The following is a 19,312-nucleotide window of genomic DNA, read 5'->3' on the forward strand; positions in this document are numbered from 1 at the left end:
ATGTTGCCTTCTAGACTTATTGTCGGTCTTAATACTAATGATATATTTTTTTTTAACTAGGACAAATAGCACAGAAATCATACCACTATTATAGTTATTATAATCATATCTCAAATTTTTAATGATAAAAAATTGACCTTCAAACTTACATAACTATGTTTAATGCATTATAATTTTATTATCAATTTTGTTAATTGTTTAAAATGCTCTCTGAAGTTAATCTCAAAGGAGTCACTGAAACTGTTATGGTTTTTGAGTTATAAAGATGGTAGTGACACGTGAATTTTAAAAAATGAATTGCAAATGTGGCAAGTACAATAATTTAGAGTCTTTTGCAAATGGGGAAAATTGTAATGAACAGGCACTTTAAAAATTGAGTATTGATTTCTAGTCACCCTTTCAAAAATTAGATTTTCTAAGCATTTTTTCCTCCCAAATTACTTTCCTACCCTTCCCTCTCTCTTACTCCTTCTCTCTTCCTTTCCCTCCTCTCTCTTACTTTTCACTTTTCTCTCTCCTTCATTATTATTTCTCTTTTCCAAAAACTTTCTTTCTCTTCTATCCAGGCCCCCTTCTCTCTCTCCTCTTTCTCTTTCTTCTTCTACCCACGCCCCCTTTCTCTTTATCCTTCCATATTCTCCACCCCCTCTACCCGTCGTGATCCATGTCCTTCATCTACGCCTTCATACACGCTCCACCAAGATCGACTGCTGCAGAAGCTTGCCGCCATCAGTACCATTGTCGGATTCCAGTGCGAACAAGTCGACCGAGAGCGATCTAGAGCGAGAGAGCGGGAGAGCGAGAGCGAGAGGTTTCTCTTTGTCTGCCGACTGAGAGCGAGAGAGTGAGAGATCTAGAGCAAGAGAGCGGGAGATCGAGAGCGAAAAGTTTTTCTTTGTCTTGTTTTAATTTTGAGGTCCAATAATGGAGTCACAAAGAGGAAGTTGAAGAAATTAAAAAAAAAATCAAGAGGGAGAAGGGGAGAGGAAGAATAGCGTAAAAAATAAATGGAGGAGAGAAGAGAAATAAGGATAAAAAATCATAAAAGAGAGGGAGGGGAGAAGATGAAAAAGGGGAAGAGAAAAGAAAATTTTCAGAGGGGAAGGAGGAGAGAGGGAGATAAATGAGAGAGTGGGAGTAAGGGAGAGGAGAGGAGTAGAAAAGTAATTTGGTATTCAATAATGTCTAGAAAACTCATGTTTTCTAAAGGGTGATTAGAAATCAATACCCAATTTTTAAAATGCCTACCCATCCAATTTTCTCGTAAGTCCGTATATATATAATTTTTTTTTTAATTTCTATACACGTTATTTAAGATATAAATCAGGATTATAATAAAAATGTTTAAAATTATTGGAATAAATCAAACTTATTGGAACTGCAATAATTTAGAGTCTTTTGCTTTTGGTTTCTTATTTTTGGTTTTTGAAGAAAGAATTTAATTTTATGTTTCTGTTATTCAAAAATATTATTATTATTATTATTATTTTCAAATATATCTCTAGTTTTTCGCTATCTGGACTTTTTCTGTTAGTATAATGTGTTGAGTTGTGTTGTTTTGTGAGACTTTTTTTTCTTTTTCAACTTTCTTTCTCTCTTCTTTTTTATCTAACAAATATATTTCAAGTTTTTTTGTTTTCTAATTTTTTTCTCACTATAATGTTTTTCTATTTTTAATTTTTCTTTATCTATCTAACATGTATTTCGCTCTAACTTTATTATTTTTCTCTAAATTTTTATTCTTTTATCTCACAACTGGTCTTCAATTTTTCGAGAGAAGGGGAAGAACATACCCCATTTTATTGTCATCCATACTTTACATAAGATTTTCTATTTCTAACATATCTTTTCAACCTCGTAACTTATTCACCGTAAATAAAACAAAAAAAAACAACAACAACATATATCAGAAAAGATAAAGGTTAAAAACAGAACCCTCATAAATATTGATTTTAACATTTTATAAATTCCCAGATCTAAGCGACTGAGTGGGTTAGTTAAGTTATGATGTTTTAGAGGATATTGGTTGGTTTGACTCCTCTCCCAAGCATGTTCTGTTCTGATGCGCTCAAACCAACCGTCATTCTTCTACTCCACCGCCCGCTCCGTCGCTTCAACTTTCCCGGAAAATCACCTCACTTTCCTTCTCAGAAAATGCATCTCTCTCATACAACTCTGCGCCTCCTCCCACTTCAAGCTCAAGCAAATCCACGGCTTCTCCATCAGACATGGCGTCCCACCCCACAATCCAGACATGGGCAAGCACCTCATCTTCGCCCTCGTCTCCCTCTCGGCCCCCATGCCCTACGCGACCCGAATTTTCCGTCTGATTCGAGCCCCCAATATCTTCACGTGGAACACCATGATTAGAGGGTTTGCCGAGAGCGAGAATCCGAGGCCGGCCGTGGAGTTGTACTGCCAAATGCACGCGTCTTCGGTTCTGCCTGATACGCATACTTTCCCTTTTCTTTTGAAGGCTGCTGCTAAGTTAATGGATGTTAGAGTAGGCGAGGAGATTCACTCGATTGTTGTTAGAAATGGGTTCGGTTCGTTGCTTTTTGTTCAGAATTCGTTGGTCCATATGTACTCTGTTTTTGGGTTTGCCGAGAGTGCGTACCAGGTGTTTGAGTTTATGCTTGAGAGAGATCTCGTGGCCTGGAACTCTGTTATTAATGGCTTTGCTCTTAATGGAATGGCTAACGAAGCTCTGACCCTTTTTAGGGAAATGGGTTTGGATGGCGTGGAGCCTGATGGGTTCACCATGGTTAGTCTGTTATCTGCTTGTGTTGAGCTTGGGGCCATGGCCTTGGGGGAGAGGGTTCATGTGTATATGTTGAAGGTTGGTTTAGTACACAATCCACATGCTAGCAATGCCCTCCTTGATCTCTACTCCAAATGTGGGAACATTAGAGATGCACTGAAGGTGTTTGATGAAATGGAAGAGAGGAGTGTGGTTTCTTGGACTTCTCTGATTGTTGGGTTGGCTGTTAATGGATTAGGAAATGAAGCTCTTGAGCTGTTTGGGGAGTTGGAAAGGAAGGGGTTGAAGCCTAGTGAGATCACATTTGTTGGAGTTTTGTATGCTTGTAGCCATTGTGGGATGGTTGAGGAAGGCTTCGATTACTTTAGAAGGATGAAAGATGAATATGGCATCTTGCCAAGGATAGAGCACCATGGCTGTATTGTTGATTTGCTGTGCAGGGCCGGCAAGGTTGGAGATGCCTATGAGTATATCCGAAACATTTCGATCCCGCCCAATGCAGTCATTTGGCGGACCTTACTGGGAGCTTGCACAATCCATGGGCATCTAGAATTGGGTGAGGTTGCAAGAGCTGAAGTCCTACGCTTGGAACCGAAGCATAGCGGGGACTATGTCCTTCTCTCGAACCTTTATGCATCGGAGCGACGTTGGCTGGATGTGCAAAACGTAAGGAGGACGATGCTTATGAAAGGAGTGAGGAAAACTCCCGGGTATAGCCTCGTTGAGTTGAAAAACCGTGTTTATGAGTTTATCATGGGTGATAGATCTCATCCCCAAAGTGAGGAGACATACGCAATGCTGGGGAAGATCACAGAGTTGTTGAAAATCGAAGGCTACGTTCCTCGCACGGTTAATGTTCTTGCTGATATAGAAGAGGAAGAAAAGGAGACGGCTCTGTCTCATCACACGGAGAAAGTTGCAATTGCTTTTATGTTGGTTAACACCCCACAAAGAACTCCAATTAGAATCATGAAGAATTTGAGAGTCTGTGCAGATTGTCATCTGGCGATCAAACTCATATCCAAGGTTTTCGAACGTGAGATCATCGTAAGGGATCGTAGTAGGTTTCATCATTTTAAAGACAGTTCGTGCTCTTGTAGAGATTATTGGTAATCTTAATAGTTTCCTTGACATATACCCTCATTGATGAATGTCTGCATTTTTTTCTTTCAAGGTGAAAGATGATTCTACATTCATATGATTGAACATAGAATAGAAGGCTGAGTTAGAGGTTTATAATCTGTGTTTTGGCTAATTTTAATAATCCTTATGACACTATATATAATGGTGAGGGTGTTTGGTGGCTGGATCCAGAACCAGAAACTTTCCACAAACAATGCTGTTGAGAACATTTTAAGATGACATGATAGATATCTATTTATTTACTTATTTTTGTGTATTCTCTTTATTTTTCGAACTTCTGTATCATTAAATCAAATTATATATATACTTCTATATCCAGGGACATTCCCGTCCGCCCCAAGGTCTAGATCCGGATACAACAAAGGTTTTTGGTATTAGGACCTCTAAGTCAATATGACTAATTATCAAAAGACTTTAAGCTCTTGTTAATCGGAATCTCCTTTTGTAGTAATAAATCAAATTATACTATTAAAGCTTGTCTTATGTTGAGATGTGTTCCGTTACCTCACAAAACATCAAAGACATTCCTCATGTCACAATAAACAATATGGTTTATAATAAAATTTTTAAATGGTGGAAGTTTGAAATTATAGTTTAAAAATGTGTGCTTCTAACTGGAGCAACAAATTAATAGGAATTTGCAAAAGCAGCCATCACTTCTCAATTTTGAGCACACTATAGAGACCGAATTCACACGTAATAGAACAGAACAGAAGTCCAATATATCCTTAATAAACAATGAGCCCAAACAATAATACATCTTATATACCTTTTTTTTTTAAACAGACCTTATATTACCAATTATATGCATTATATATATACTTTGTATGTCAAGCTTTGATATACTTTTAACAAGTTCTTATATACCAATATTGTCTTCGAGATACATGATATTGGAGTCGAAGTACCTTATCTATACCTGATTTGGTATAACTAATTATGAGTTTTGATATACCACTTATATACATGATATACGTGATATTAAAAAGTATATATTACTTATATTTATTATTACTATTATTTTATTCTTTTTGTGTTCAGTTTCTCTTGTTGTTGATCTGTATTGTGTTATTTACATTTTTATACAAAATTCTTGTATTTTATAACTTGAATGTCTGTCTTGTATACTTTATATAAATGTTGTTATATGGTATACCATTGATATAACGTTTGTTTGTATTGTTGAAGAAATAAATAATATCAATATACTTAGAGTACTGATATACCAATGATATATACGATATGAATGTTGATATACCATTTATGTATTTAAAAATCTAAAAAGGATCAAATTTTATCATATTTTCTAAATCTAAAAGTTGTCGTTATATTTGTAAATATGACAAATATTTTAACTAGCGCAACTTTCAAATTGTTGTGACGTCTAAAATGAATTTAATTTAAACAAATTTGTTTTGAATATTAGTTGGAAATGAAAATAAAATAAATACTTTATTAATATTAAAATTAAAGAGTTTCTATGCCCACTATCTTGCTTGTCGGGCTTTCAAATTAGAGGAAAGTATACGTTGGGTTTTTTGTTTCCCTAATTCGCTAGCCGGGGAATACTACTCCTTAATAAAAGTCTCTTATTTTCTAAAAAAAAAAATTATTAAAATTAAAGAGTTTGATGGTAACAATTTTGATATTTCATAATTCACGGGTGAATTTTTGCAAAATTTCCAAAAAATTTAATCCGGGAGCTCCTAAACTTCTCGCGCAAGATTTCTGCGTCCGTGGCAACGTCGTCCACGTGGCAAGTCACGAGCGGCCAGTGATATAAAATATTAATAAGATTATAAGAGAGAGGAAATTATAAAAGTTCTCATAACCCGCGAAACAGTCTGAAGAAAAAAGTAAAAAAATTTAAAAAAACAGGCGCGCGTGGGCTTGGCGTAAAAATTCAAAGACCATATATATAGAAGATCCAGTATCGCGCCACTGTCGAGCCTTCTTCTTCTTCTTCTTCTTCATCTTCTTCGTTTTCGTCCATAGCCGCCATTTCCTCTGCTCCTCAGCTCACTCCCTCTGGGCATCATCTTGCTAAGGTATCTTATTATTTATCGTTTCTCTCGATGGCGGATCTCAGCCACCTGGAGAAGATGGGAAGGGAGCTCAAATGCCCAATTTGGTAACCCTCCTCTCAATTTCTTCAATGTTTTAATTTTCTGTATCTCTCTACTCTTTTCTATTCGTGTTTGATTTTTAACAAAAATTGTAATGGAATGCGGAAGAGAAGTATGTCGAATCGTTTAATTTAACACCTTAAGATGGCGCTTATGCTCACATGGATTTGTTTGTTATTGATGTATGTTCATCTGATTTATGTGCATTCATCTTTTTTCGCTACTTATATCGTGAATTTTGCTGGAAATTCTCTTTAGTTTGAGTCTTTTGAACTCTGCCGCTTCACTGGGATGCAACCACGTATTCTGCTAGTAAGCCTCCCAACACAATCGATTTCCGTTCCTGTTTAATTGGTTTGTGAAGGCGGTAGCCGAAGGAATCCTATGGTTTAATAAACTCTTATTTGTTGTCAATTTCAGTGCATGTATAGAGAAATCTATGAAATCGGATTCAAACTGCCCAGTTTGTAAGGTGCCTTATCGGCGAAGAGGTATGATTTTCTCTACATTTGGATGTCTCAAACTGCCAATTAGTAGAGACCTTTAGAACAAGCGGTCAGAATTTTTACATTTTTTTTTTCATTCGACTATACTGCAACTCTTCTCATTCTGTCTTCCAATATCTATATTTCCACACACATGCATATATATTAAAGAAGTATCGTTGTTTCCCATATTCAGACTTTCTTATTCATTAGGTAATAATAAAATGGCATGATAAACAAGTATACTTCTAAGAGGGAGAATTCGCGTGTTATTCATCAAAAGTATGGTCGCCGTCTAATTATGCGATGTCTAGGTCTACTAATGTTATTCTTGGCGTCAACAATCTTGTCTGCAGAAGTTCGCCCTGCTCCGCACATGGATAATTTGGTGAGCATTTACAAAAACATGGAAGTCGCTTCGGGAGTTAATATATTTGTTACTCAGAATTTGTCTTCTACTAAATTATCTGGTAAGACCATAGTCTATGAACATGGAAAAAACAATTTCATTTTGTTACTGTAGCTCTATGACTCGTAATGCAACTTATGCAATGAGATCAAGAGAAGACGTTTTCATTTCTTCTCTTCCTAGTACAGTGAAGAGAAGATATCAAGATTGTGTTAGGTTCTTTAATTTATCTTCCTTCAATCGGATTATGACAAATATTTTGAAACCTTTATTTTAAGAAAAAAACCACTATTTTGCCGTCCAAAGTTTATACATGTTGGTTTTTTACCTTTCCATAAGTTCTAGCCATTAACTAGATGGATTTAGGAATTAAAAAAAAAAAAAAAACCTAGATCGATTTAGGATGTGGTGGAGTCAGAGTGAGGTCTAGCTCTGTCTTTAAATTAAAATTTGGCAGAATTTCTAAACACGCTCTTTTTCTTTGCTACTCCTCACAGAAGATGGGGACAAACTAGACGAAGGTGGTTGCAACGGTTCAAAACGGCTTAATGAGGAGAAAGGTGAGATCACAGCTTATAAACGAAGAACTTTGAAAAAAGGTTCACAAAAATTACAAAAATCCAAGCGGAAGATTTCTGATTCTTCCCCTGTGAAACCTTCATTTCCAAGAAAGAAGAGGGTTCAGGTGCCGCAATGTCCCCTTTCAGAAACACCAACCCGACCTACAAAGTTAGTAAGTAGTCTTAATGTGGTGAATGATGAAGAACCAAGAAAAAATGCAATTGATTTGGAGGATAAAGGTCAGCCAGTTCTTTCACCTTTCTTTTGGTTGAGAGAAGGAGATGACGAAGATGAAAAGTCAAATCAGCATTCTGATGTGGATCAACCTACTGACTCAATGACAACGAATGGTCTTTCCTTCAGTGATATCAAGGATTCACTGGATGAAAGCCCTTCAAAGCCCACAGTGGTGAGTTTACTGGAAACATCTTGTGTATTTTATCGTTGTGGGTGATTAGTAAGCTAGTACAAAACAAAGTATGCAAACAATCTTAAAACTTTCATGTAGTTGCAATGTCTGCTGCATTTAAAGTAATGTAACTCTTGTACAACTAATTTGAAAGCTTATTTCAGAAAAAGAAAAACCAGTATTAAAAATGCAGGACATCAAAACCACTATTAAGTCTTGATATAGGCTGCAGGATATACCTGTTCAACTTCTCATGTTCATGTCTTATGTGGGCCGGTGGCAGCCTACGAACTTGATGTTTATTTTATTAGAAAAGGAGAAAGAAACAAAGATAGTAAATAATTTCAAGTCTAATCTTGTTTATTAATATTGTTTTCCTGATGTAGGAGGAAGTGTGTGGCAAGACATCCTATGACTTGGATCTCTTCGATAGTGAAATGTTTGAATGGACCCAGAGAGCCTGTTCTCCCGAGCTTTGTTCAAGTCCCTTTAAACTGCAGGTATAAAAAGTTTCATTTTCTCATCTGAAGTCAGACATCTACCAGAATTCCCCCCAGACATTACGTTTAATTGATGCCATCAATATATGCAGGATGAAGATATTGCTGGAACTGAAATAAAATTGTTAGCTGCAGCACCTAATGAAGAAACTAGCAATCAAAATCCAAATGGAAGTTGTAATCAAAGTGGTGGTATCCTGGACGTGGTGGTATCTGATGTGCCGCCTCTGGAAAACAACGGTACTAAAAGTCAGCATGGGAGTACGAAACTTACCAAAAGAGGTAGGAAGAAGAACGAAACTGCACTGAAGAAGTGTGCTAAAAAATCTGTAGAATCAGCTGTTGGGAATCATTCCCATTTAGCTAAGGAGACCAAATGTTTGAGTCAAAAGGAGGAGCACGGGGTCAGCGATAGCTTTGGTAGTTTGAAAAGTGGTAACAAAAGCAAGAAAAAAATGAACTTTGGTATTGATGCAAATAAGGGGACTCTTCAAAATGTTCCTGCCGATCCCATTAATTTGGGAACTCCAAATGGTGATCTTGAGAATTTTGGAACCGAAATATCAGCTTTTCCAGAAGTAGAAAAGGTTAGGCAATTCACGGGAAAGAGTCGAAAGAGTGGTAGAGCCAATAAGAAAGCGCACTTTGGTAGTGATGTAAATAAGGCAAGTCCTGAAAATGTTCTTGCCGATCCAATTAGTTTAGGAACTCCAAATGGTGGACGTGAGAATTTTGGAACCGAGGCATCAACTTTTCCAGAAGTTGAGAAGGTTAGTCAATCCCAGGGAAAGAGTCGCAAGAATGGCAAAGCCAGCAAGAAAGTGCACTTTGGTATTGAAGCAAATAAGGCGGTTGTTGAAAATGTTCCTGCCGATCCCATTAGTTTAGGAACTCCAAATAATGGTCTCGAGAAATTTGGAACCGAGATATCAGCTTTTACAGATGTGGAAAAGATTAATCAATTCCCTGAAAAGAGTCCCAAGAATGGTGGAGCCTGCAGAGCCCAGCGGGTGGTCGACTGCTGCAGGAAGTCTAAGAAACAAAAGCTGGATTCAGTGGACGACAAACTGCTTGAGAAACCATCTCTCAATCAGAATCAGCCCGTTGATAGTGCTATTCCTTGTTTACCCACTGCAGTTGCTACATCTACTGGTAATAAAAGGGCACATGAGAAACAAGAGAAAAGTTCCACTGTTTGCTTAAATAGTAGTGATTATGATAACATCATTCAAGAGAAGCAGGTCGATGCTCAGGCAAATTGCGGTCAGCTCTCTGAAAATCTCCAATACAGTACCGATGAAAAAAACCTGGATTCTACTGCCAAAAGAGTTTGTTCGCAAAAGCATGACAGATTGGACAATAAATTTCATTGTGCTTTCTGTCTCTCATCAAAAGAGTCAGAGGTAGATCAACCACGCCTATTCATTTACTTTCATCTGTTTCTAATTGTTGCAATTTCACCTGTCTATTTCCCGAATTGTTTCTGCATTAGATTGCTTTAAACACCACTTTTTCATGAACCTCTGAAATAGGTTTCTGGAAGAATGGTCCACTACTTCAATGGGAAGCCGATTGAGACAGATGATACTAAAAACTCAAAGGTCATACATGCACACTGGAATTGTGTTGAATGGTAAAAGAACCCTTCACACTCTGCAACCCATATTACAAATTTCTGTGTTTACTTACATAGAAACTGCAGTTGAATGAATAATAATACAATTTTTAAATTTCAAAAGTATACTGAAAATTCTTTACACACCAAGGAAATGTTGAGCATGTTAACCTGAGAAAAATGCACCAGATTTTCTTGCGGTTAATTTACAGGTCGCTTTATGTAAGGGGGTTCTTAAACTACTTCACATGTTATACAAATGGGGCCATGGCATGGATGGGCTAGAAAATCATTGCCATGTTGCTTTATTGTATGGGTGCAGAACATCTAAATCGTCATTTTGAATGTGCAGGGCACCCAATGTTTACTTTGATGGCGACATTGCGATTAACCTTGAAGCTGAGCTCAGTAGAAGTCGGAGAATTAAATGTAATTGCTGTGGAAATAAGGGGGCTGCTCTTGGGTGTTATGAGAAGAGTTGTCGGAAGAGCTTTCATGTTTCTTGTGCAAAGTTGATGCCTCAATGTCAATGGGACACTGTAAGTGCTACGTGGCTGAGTTCTTAGAACAGAAACTCTTGCAGACATCTTTCCTTTATATCCATCATCTGATGTTCTGTTCGCTTGAACAGGAAAATTTTGTGATGTTATGCCCTCTTCATCCGGATTCTAAACTGCCAAGCCAAGGTTCGGGACATCAAGAAAGGAAAAGCAGCTGCACTCCAAAGCGGTATGTCAATATTTGCTGATTTGGGAAATTACTCTTGGCCGGTGTGCATTTGAATTACTACAGTCTTCTACATGCTTCAGTTTGTTGCCTTCTCATTTGCAGACAGTCGAACACTAAATGTATAGCTGTTGCGCGTGAGATCAGCAATAATGGAAGGTTTATGTTTCGTGAATCATCTAAAAAGTTGGTTATATGCTGTTCAGCTCTCACCATGGCAGAGAGGGTAACAATTTTATTTTTTGTATAGTTCATGTGGTGCTTTTTTCTTCCCAACCTGAATTTCAGTCTCCTGATGGTTGGAATTGCAGGAAGCTGTTGCGGAATTTCAGAGATTATCTGGAGTTACAGTGTTACAAAAATGGGATGATTGCGTTACACATATTATTGCATCAACAGATGAAAACGGGGCATGTAAAAGAACCCTCAAAATTTTGATGGGTATTTTGAAGGGAAAATGGGTATTGGGTATTGAATGTATGTACTCTATCTATCCACGATATTTTAGGTTTTAGTTTTACTTTTTCATGATATTAACAATAATTTGTAATAACATATGCTGACACGAATTGTACATGTGATACATTCTTGCTCGTTGTTGATATGCAGGGATTAAGGCTTGTGCACAAGCCATGGAACATATAGAGGAAGAGCGCTTTGAGATTACTCTCGACGTCCATGGAATCAGAGATGGCCCTCAACTTGGAAGATTGAGAGTCCTGAACAATGTTAGTCCTTTTGCCTGCGCGTAATGATATCATATATTTATTTATAGTTATGCAGTGAATCGCATTTGTGTGCTGAGTTTATTTAGTGGCTAAGTAATATGAATCATATGACAATTGTTTCTAATTACTTATATTCTCTTCATGAAGCTTGCAATCCTATCTTTAGAACTTTACTCCGGGTTTAAATTTTGTCTCTTATTCTATTTCCTATGCCTTGTCTTCACACATTTCTTGTTGTGTGAATCGCATTCTGTATGCTGGTTTGTTTGTTTTTTTTTTTTTTCAAGCATGCTGGTGTATATGAAATGTTAGCAACAAAGCAAAATTTCAGAACTGTGACCAGTTTTTGTTTGAAGTATCAAATAAATATTGACATAGGCGATTCCAGAATTGTGCACGGTTAACAGTTGTGTTCTATTTGCAGGAACCAAAACTTTTTTCTGGTTACAAGTTCTTCTTTACAGCGGATTTCGTACCTTCATACAAAGGATATCTCCAGCAACTTGTGACTGCAGCTGGAGGAACTATTCTCCTTAGAAAACCAGTTTCAAGCAACCAAAACATCCCTTGTTCTTCACCCAACTCCCAAGTTTTCATCGTTTACAGTCTTGAGCTTCCTGATCAATCAAATCCGAGCGAAAAGACCAACATTATCAGTTGCAGGCATTCCGATGCCGAGTTGCTTGCCAAGTCAGCTGCAGCCAAAGTTGCAACCAATTTGTGGCTTTTGAACTCAATTGCAGGCAGTAAATTAGCAAGTCTTGTGGAGTAACATATCTAGCATGTAAGTACACATTTCCTGCTCAGTTCATTTCACTTATGTTTCAGCAACACTCTAGGACTATACCAAAGAAAATCACCTGGTAATAAGCACTTCAGGGAATACCTTATGATATCATAAACCTTGTGGCAATAGTGTCATACAGATCTTGTATCTATTGTTTTATAAATGTATTTAGTGTTCTTTGCTTCTCTATTCCTTCTTATTCTTGTAGATTTATAACTCATATTTGCTATTTGATGGTTTTTCCCGCTTGGTTTAGTTCTTATTCTATTTTAGGATAAGATTATTGTTTAGCAAATCTTATATATTTGAACTAAATGATGAGGTAAAGAGAGTGTTTCTTTTTTTTGCCCTTCCCCTGGTGATTTAGTTTGGCAGGTGGATGTAGCAAATACTTTTTTGGATTTTTTAAATAAAATTTCTTTTGATGTATTTTCCATAAATAACAAGTTCAAAATTGATTTAAAGTTATCTAAAAGTGGTCTTTTGATATACAATTGATCATAAGTTTTGAATTAGCTTGAAACAAATTTTATGCCTCATATTTACCGATTTGAGCATAGATAAGATAGTAGACAAGATATTTATTATCATCTCAAATATTAAATCGTTACATAACAAAAATTAAATGTTTAATTTGATTTGATTTTTCAAATTGAGATTAAATTGTTATAAATTTTAAATTATATAGACTAAATTATTACATAGTAAAATTCAAGGATTAAATTATTACTAATTTTAAAATATAAGAATTAGGTGGTTATTTCAATGAATTTTTAACTTAAATACCAATTATAAAGTTGTGAAAAAAAGCACCTCTTGTCATTGAGATTTAGAGTAATTAGTCTTTGATGTTTCAAAATATGTACTTTTGTTCAAAATTGGCCACTACTTAAGAAATTAGTAATTTCTTTATGTTTCTCGATATTGATTTTTTAGACTAGGTGGTTGTCTTATTAGATTAGTCGAGGTATGTATAAGCTGGTCTAAATATTTATGGATATTAAAAAAAAACATTTTAGAACTTTATACACAAAAAATTCGTACATAAAGTTGAAAATACATATATTAACTAATGGAATTAGATTAAGGTGGCATTTGTTATAATTTATTTGTTCTTTAAAAAATATCGATAACCAATGTGGATATTCCAGAGATTCTATATTATTTAATACGAGTCCGATTATGGATCTCAACGGTCCGAATCTTCGGCCCGAAGACCCGAAAAAAAAAATCCCCAATGCCAAACGGTAGCCGCGACCGCGAGGAGCCTTCCCCGAGTTCACGAGTACAAACGACGACAGCCAAACCCTAGTAAATTCAATTGTCATGGATATGATCCCCGTCTCCATCTCAAAATTCCTCTGAATTTTCCCGAGAAAAAACACGGACACGGTGTTCTCTTAATTGTTTCTTCTCCCATGGAGTCGAACCCCATCTCCGGAGACGAAGCGAGGAACTGGCTTGAACTGCCTGCAGACATCACGTCCATGATTCTTCTCAAGCTAGGCGCCATTGAAATCCTCTCGAGCGCGCAGAGCGTCTGCTCTTTGTGGCGTAAGATCTGTAAGGACCCTCTCATGTGGCGTGTCGTCGATATGCACAACATGGGTGAGTGGGACATGGACTACGATTTGGAGCAGATGTGCATTCAGGCTGTTGACCGTAGTTGTGGCGAACTGATCGACATCAACATTCAGTACTTTGGCACCAATGAGTTGCTCCAATATATCACTCAGAGGTATGTTTTTGTTCTTGTTCTTGTTCCACTCGCTTATTTTTATCTGCTCATCTATTTTATTGGAATTGTTTTTCGCCATCGAGCCTTCTTAGTGTTCTATTCACCGGTAAATTCTCGGTTCGTACTATGAAACCGCGTACATACTCTCGAGATACAATCCCTTCATACAAGCATAGATACGGTAGCTTCATTATTTCTTTAAGTTGATTCTGTTATAACTATTGAGCAATCAACCTGAAACCTTGTGCAGTTGCTGTGATAGTAAAGACAAAACGAAAATTCTACATTAATTGAATCTCTCTCGATATTCTCGCCATTGCATCTTGTATTTGCGGTTTAAATCTTATTTTGCAATTGGACTTTTCTACTTATTTTGTTTAGTCTTTATAATTTCAAATATTTTTGGTCTATCTTTGCATAAAAACGTGTTTTTGTTCTTTTGCTGTTATATTTCTGTAATGCATGTAAATGTAAATCAGAGATGTCCTATTTCCACTCTCAATTTCAGATCAAATACATGCGACTTAACATGAGTCTACGGAATGGCACTTGAGATTCAGGTTAAAAGTTTTTTTTTTCCAAGCCTTTCTAAGGCCTCATAAACTGTTGTTCCACTCATGTGGGTGGCAGGTTTGATGTGAAGCTAAGAATCAGTTCTCTCGGATATAAGAGAGGGAACCTAAATGCCAGTCATTACTGCAAATTTCCTTTGAAAATGCTATTTCCCTAATCAGAATTGTCTAATATTTTATTAAAATACTTCTGCACTTGACACCGATAATTTGAGGCATCCCAATGGAGCATGTGCAATTCCATTAAAATTTTCTTCTCTTTGTCTTCTATTTAATAGAAAACAAATTTCCCAGAATGGAGAGCAGCCTCTCGTAAGTCATGGGGTACTGAAGATTCTTTGGGACCCTTTTCTATGGATAAATTTTCTCTGATGGTCTATGTATTTATGTTTTGCATGTGAATATAATTTTCCCTGTGCGCATTTTATTTTTCGTGAATCATGAATTCATATTTCCTTGATTTTGACGTTTCCATATGTTAACTTGTTGCAGTTCAAATCAACTTAGAAGACTCCGGATTGTACGTTGTCATAGCATCACGGATACAGGATTGTCTGAAGCAGTTTCGAAACTTCCATTGTTGGAACATCTTGAAATATCTCTCTGTTCGTTTACAGAGAAAACTTTGGAAACCGTTGGACGGTGTTGCCGTCTTCTGAAATCATTAAAACTTGACTGTCAGGATTGCAGAAGAGGAATGATTGATTGTGATAGGGATGCCATTGCCATTGCTGAAAATATGCCTAATTTACGTTACCTTCAGATATTTGGAAGCAGTCTAACAGACAGGGGCTTGCAAGCCATTCTTGACGGTTGTCCTGATTTAGAATCCCTTGATTTGCGTCAGTGTTTCAATTTAGATTTGGTTGGACAATTGGGGGTAGAATGTGCTGAAAGGATTAAACATTTGCGCTTGCCTCATGATCCCACGGATGACTATGAATTTATTGTCGAAACTGATGGTTTTGGTGATGATGATTCTCTTGATGAAGATTATCCTTCCGGTTTCTCTGACATTGATTTCTTGACTGAAGATGATGATTACTATGAATGGTCAGGAGGCAGCAACTTCTCGGACTATGCGGATTTTTACTTTGATTGACCAGAAGCATAGTGAGAAAACCCTGGCCCTGTCTTTTCTTGCGGCCCCTCGGCCATTGTAGCAGGTGCTTAAGCAAATCAAGGTGCCTTTCTTTCAACTGCTGAACTGCATGAGAAGTTCTCTTCTGTTCGAGTAAGTAACTGCCATTTTGTTCTAAAGTATCTGCTTGTTATCTTCATTCTGTCACGTTTATATATGAGATAGTTCTAGGATTTCTAAGAAACTTATCGAAATTTAACTAACCAAGTGATGTGATGTAGTGAGATACTAGTTCATGTATCAAATATTCAAAATGTTTCTTCATACTTGAACTAGTCGACTTGTGCTACTTGGTTTGTCAAATTTTGGTATGTCTTGGAGTATTATAGTGTTATTTTCTATATTTGTCTCAGAATGACCTGAAGTTGCTTTAAAAAAAAAAGAAAAGAAAAGAAAGGAGAAAAAAATAGGCCTTTTTTTTTTTTTTTTTAAGAAGTGTATTTGGATATCATATACTTGCTCGTTTAATGGATATGGATGTTACGGATGAGGCTCGAGTTGGAGTTATATTTATTTATTAGTATGCAATATTATGTTTTTTTTTCTTTTAAGCTTGACATAGGTTGGGGATTCGAACCTCCTATGTTGTAGTCGATATTATATGTTTAATTAGTTGAGATATGTTTAGATTGACACACAATTATGCATTTAGTTTCAAGCTTATGCAGAGATTCCATTAATTATGTCATTTTTCTCATTTGTTATGTTGATAGTTATTTGCAATGCCGAAATGATATTTATCATTATTCCTTCTTGTCCATAATTCATAAGTATGGAGCTGGGACTGTGACAGGCATCGGGACGGGGAGGGCCATGTCCATATAATCTATTAGAATTTGTCAACAAGTATATCATTGATTCAAATCAAATATTTAGCCTTTAGGGTTTTTTTTTAAAAAAAAAATTTACAGATGGGTTGCACTGTAAAACTTAATAAAGCAAAAAATAAAATAAGAGAACAATTAATTTAAATTTGACTCGAGTATTCAATTAAGCACCAAGTAAAATCCTCACTTGTTTTGTTTATCTCAAAACTCTCAAAATTTTGGAATATTCTGTTTAGCAAATGAATAAATTTACTACAAATTCTCCCTTTCTAAATTTTGCTATTGTTGCACTAAAGTGTTGCTTAGAGAATGCTTAGCAAAAAAAGAAAATGTTATATTTTTAATTTTAAGAAGTAAAAATGGGACAATAGCCACTGATGTTAATTGGGCCAAATGGGTTTGGTGTGAATGGGAACTTTCAAAGCTTCGAGGGCCCATTTGGCCCAATCAACACAGTGGGCTTGAGAATCCAGAAGCCATGCCCGGCCCACAGACACCAATCCAATCCAAACCTTATCCGTTGAGAGAATCCAATAAAAGGAAGCCACGTAAGCAGGCAGGATCTAAAACTGTATCCAAATCCACCAATCTGAGGCCACAAATTCCAGCATCTCTCGTCTGCCTCTTGAATCCATATATTGTATAATCTCAGTGGAAGAAGAAAAAACATAAAAAAAAAGGGTCTGCAAATAATTGTGATCAAGCAGCAGCAACCAAAATGGCAACTACCATGATGACTTCCATCCCCCAGTTTAGTGGGCTTAAGCCCACTGTTTCGGTGGCTCCGGTTCGCAGCCTGGTAAGTCTCCGTCGCCGTCGCCATCGCCGCCGCAGCCGTCGGCTTCTTATTCTCGGAGATCGGAGAAAACTGAAATGGTGTTGATTTTGCAGGTGGCGGTGCAACCACTGAGGCGGAGGGGCGGTGGCGCTCTCAGTGCCCGTTGTGGTGATTACATTGGCTCACCCACAAACTTGGTAATCCACTCTCAACTTATAATTTTTAGGTGCTAACTTTATTTTAATCTCTCAAAATTGAATATTTTGGTAAATTTTAGACAAGTTGGGAAAAGAGAAGAATTAAAAGGATTTGTTATTATAGTAAATGTAATTTAATGAGGAGATGGATGGATGCAGATAATGGTGATATCTACGAGCCTGATGCTGTTCGCGGGGAGGTTCGGATTGGCGCCGTCGGCGAACAGGAAATCGACGGCGGGGCTGAAGCTGGAGGTGAGGGACTCTGGGTTACAGACCGGTGACCCAGCGGGTTTCACCCTCGCTGATACTTTGGCCTGTGGCAGCGTCGGTCACATCATCGGCGTCGGCGTCGTTCTTGGCCTCAAGAGCATCGGTTCACTGTAAAAATTCCAAATTCCAAATTCCAAATTCCCAATTCCCACTTTTTTCTTTTTTCTTTTCTTTTTATTTTTAAAATATATTCCACAAACAAAGACCTGTTCTGTTGTATTCTCTTCCATCTAAATCCGTCTTTGCCACTTTGGGTCTATATTATTTTAGGCTTAATTATGCTTTTATCGTGTCTCTAAAGTTTTTAAAATCTTAACCGATTACTATTGTTTTGAAAATACAGTTATGTTAATTATGCTTTTATCCTTTATTAATTTCGTTAAAATGAAAATAAATATGTGATGTGACGGTGAGTCGTAAAAGCAAATCGAATGGTCTTTTGATAAACTATTGTTCTACTCTCAAGATCAAAGATTTGGAGAAGCAAAACTTTTGAGTGAGTAATCAAATCATAGATGATGGGCTAAATTTGAGACTCTCACGATCAATTAACAAAAACCAAGACACCGGAAAGAGACAAACAAATATAACAAAAGAAAAAAGAAAAAATTAACTCGGAGGATCACTAAATAAATTTCCTACTGTTGAAGATGAAAATTGTCTTCCTCAGTTGAACAATTTTTTATTATTATTGTTTTTTTTTCTCATAACTCCCACGACAATAGCATTTTGTATATGACATAAATTAAAATGTTGAAAATAAATAATTATATAACTCTCCCATATGGCTAAAGTAAGATTTATGGTTTAAGTATCATTTTGTTGTTTTAATTTTTAGGTTTGTTCCAAAACTCTCCAAATATATACGTTAATCTTTAGATTTTAAAAATAATATATTTTTGGTCTCTAAACTTTCAAAAAGTAATATATTTTAATCTATAAATTTTCAAAAAAATAATCATTTTAATCATTATTATTATTTTGCCATATAATATCTGCTTACTCAATATTTAGCCCACCTATGTGGCTTGAGCACACATCTACATCAACACATAAATTAAAATAAATATGACAGTTTAAAGTTCAAAATAGATATTTTAAAAATTCATGCTCAAAAAACAGTTATTATTTTTATCTCGATGTTGTAGGGCTATTTTTCACTATAAAAATAAATTGGCAAAATGATTATATATTTAGTTGTGATTGGCTTCGGAGAAAAATGGAAAAATAATTTCGTGACCTTTTTTTTTAGATAAATAATCTCACGATATTATCCCTTTGCAATAAATGAATGAACGTGATTTAAATTGGTTCTCGACAAGATGATTTAAATGAAAATTTTCTTTTCATTTTTGAGTACGTGATTTAAATGAACTATATGAATGTTGATGATTAATTTATTTTCATAAAGTTGTCGGTTGAATGGGAAATTGACCTATTTATCCTTCATTATCGGGGGCTTTAAATTTTCGGCTTTGTGTTTAATAGAACTCTAGTCTAATTGAACATTTTTTAGATGCACAAATTTATTAGGTA

At 36.2% G+C, this 19,312-nt stretch overlaps 4 protein-coding genes across 5 annotated transcripts; all 4 read left to right on the forward strand.

Annotated features, from left to right (window-relative positions):
- Nucleotides 1-1,606: 1,606 nt before the first annotated feature.
- On the forward strand, nucleotides 1,607-4,160 carry LOC111015693 (Tetratricopeptide repeat (TPR)-like superfamily protein). The gene has a single exon (XM_022290794.2). The coding sequence runs from the start codon at nucleotides 2,063-2,065 to the stop codon at nucleotides 3,872-3,874; it is 1,812 nt and encodes a 603-aa protein (XP_022146486.1). The 5' UTR covers nucleotides 1,607-2,062; the 3' UTR covers nucleotides 3,875-4,160.
- A 1,659-nt stretch (nucleotides 4,161-5,819) lies between these two features.
- On the forward strand, nucleotides 5,820-12,437 carry BRCA1 (breast cancer susceptibility1). 2 transcript variants are annotated; one of them, XM_022290985.2, is made up of 14 exons: nucleotides 5,820-6,035; nucleotides 6,289-6,342; nucleotides 6,451-6,521; nucleotides 6,872-6,985; nucleotides 7,425-7,894; nucleotides 8,281-8,394; nucleotides 8,487-9,797; nucleotides 9,927-10,027; nucleotides 10,362-10,548; nucleotides 10,641-10,738; nucleotides 10,841-10,961; nucleotides 11,047-11,212; nucleotides 11,345-11,463; nucleotides 11,888-12,437. In XM_022290985.2, exons 1-14 carry the CDS (start codon nucleotides 5,980-5,982, stop codon nucleotides 12,233-12,235), a joined length of 3,330 nt encoding a protein of 1,109 aa, XP_022146677.1. In that variant the 5' UTR covers nucleotides 5,820-5,979; the 3' UTR covers nucleotides 12,236-12,437. The 2 variants fall into 2 exon arrangements, with proteins under 2 accessions (XP_022146677.1, XP_022146676.1); XM_022290984.2 differs by having other exon boundaries at nucleotides 5,822-6,035; nucleotides 7,422-7,894.
- Nucleotides 12,438-13,435: 998 nt separating this feature from the next.
- LOC111015784 (F-box protein SKIP19) lies at nucleotides 13,436-16,188 on the forward strand. Its single transcript, XM_022290938.2, has 2 exons — nucleotides 13,436-13,988; nucleotides 15,053-16,188. Exons 1-2 carry the CDS (start codon nucleotides 13,669-13,671, stop codon nucleotides 15,660-15,662), a joined length of 930 nt encoding a protein of 309 aa, XP_022146630.1. The 5' UTR covers nucleotides 13,436-13,668; the 3' UTR covers nucleotides 15,663-16,188.
- Nucleotides 16,189-17,113: 925 nt separating this feature from the next.
- Nucleotides 17,114-18,024, forward strand: PSAK (photosystem I subunit K). Its single transcript, XM_022290939.2, has 3 exons — nucleotides 17,114-17,327; nucleotides 17,420-17,503; nucleotides 17,663-18,024. Exons 1-3 carry the CDS (start codon nucleotides 17,247-17,249, stop codon nucleotides 17,888-17,890), a joined length of 393 nt encoding a protein of 130 aa, XP_022146631.1. The 5' UTR covers nucleotides 17,114-17,246; the 3' UTR covers nucleotides 17,891-18,024.
- Nucleotides 18,025-19,312: the final 1,288 nt, after the last annotated feature.

Source organism: Momordica charantia (assembly GCF_013281855.1).
Source record: "Momordica charantia cultivar OHB3-1 chromosome 1 unlocalized genomic scaffold, Mcharantia_2.0 BLBB01000001.1, whole genome shotgun sequence".
Taxonomy (NCBI): Eukaryota; Viridiplantae; Streptophyta; class Magnoliopsida; order Cucurbitales; family Cucurbitaceae; genus Momordica; species Momordica charantia.

Bases quoted from the DNA above. Each gene is read 5' to 3' on its own strand.
- PSAK (XM_022290939.2), top strand. From the start codon at position 17,247: ATGGCAACTACCATGATGACTTCCATCCCCCAGTTTAGTGGGCTTAAG. The intron at 17,328-17,419 runs GTAAGTCTCCGT...TTGATTTTGCAG, and splicing joins TGGCTCCGGTTCGCAGCCTG to GTGGCGGTGCAACCACTGAG. The intron at 17,504-17,662 runs GTAATCCACTCT...GGATGGATGCAG, and splicing joins TTGGCTCACCCACAAACTTG to ATAATGGTGATATCTACGAG.
- LOC111015784 (XM_022290938.2), top strand. From the start codon at position 13,669: ATGGAGTCGAACCCCATCTCCGGAGACGAAGCGAGGAACTGGCTTGAA. The intron at 13,989-15,052 runs GTATGTTTTTGT...AACTTGTTGCAG, and splicing joins CTCCAATATATCACTCAGAG to TTCAAATCAACTTAGAAGAC.
- BRCA1 (XM_022290984.2), top strand. From the start codon at position 5,980: ATGGCGGATCTCAGCCACCTGGAGAAGATGGGAAGGGAGCTCAAATGC. The intron at 10,028-10,361 runs GTAAAAGAACCC...TTGAATGTGCAG, and splicing joins CACTGGAATTGTGTTGAATG to GGCACCCAATGTTTACTTTG. The intron at 10,549-10,640 runs GTAAGTGCTACG...TCGCTTGAACAG, and splicing joins CTCAATGTCAATGGGACACT to GAAAATTTTGTGATGTTATG.
- LOC111015693 (XM_022290794.2), top strand. From the start codon at position 2,063: ATGCGCTCAAACCAACCGTCATTCTTCTACTCCACCGCCCGCTCCGTC.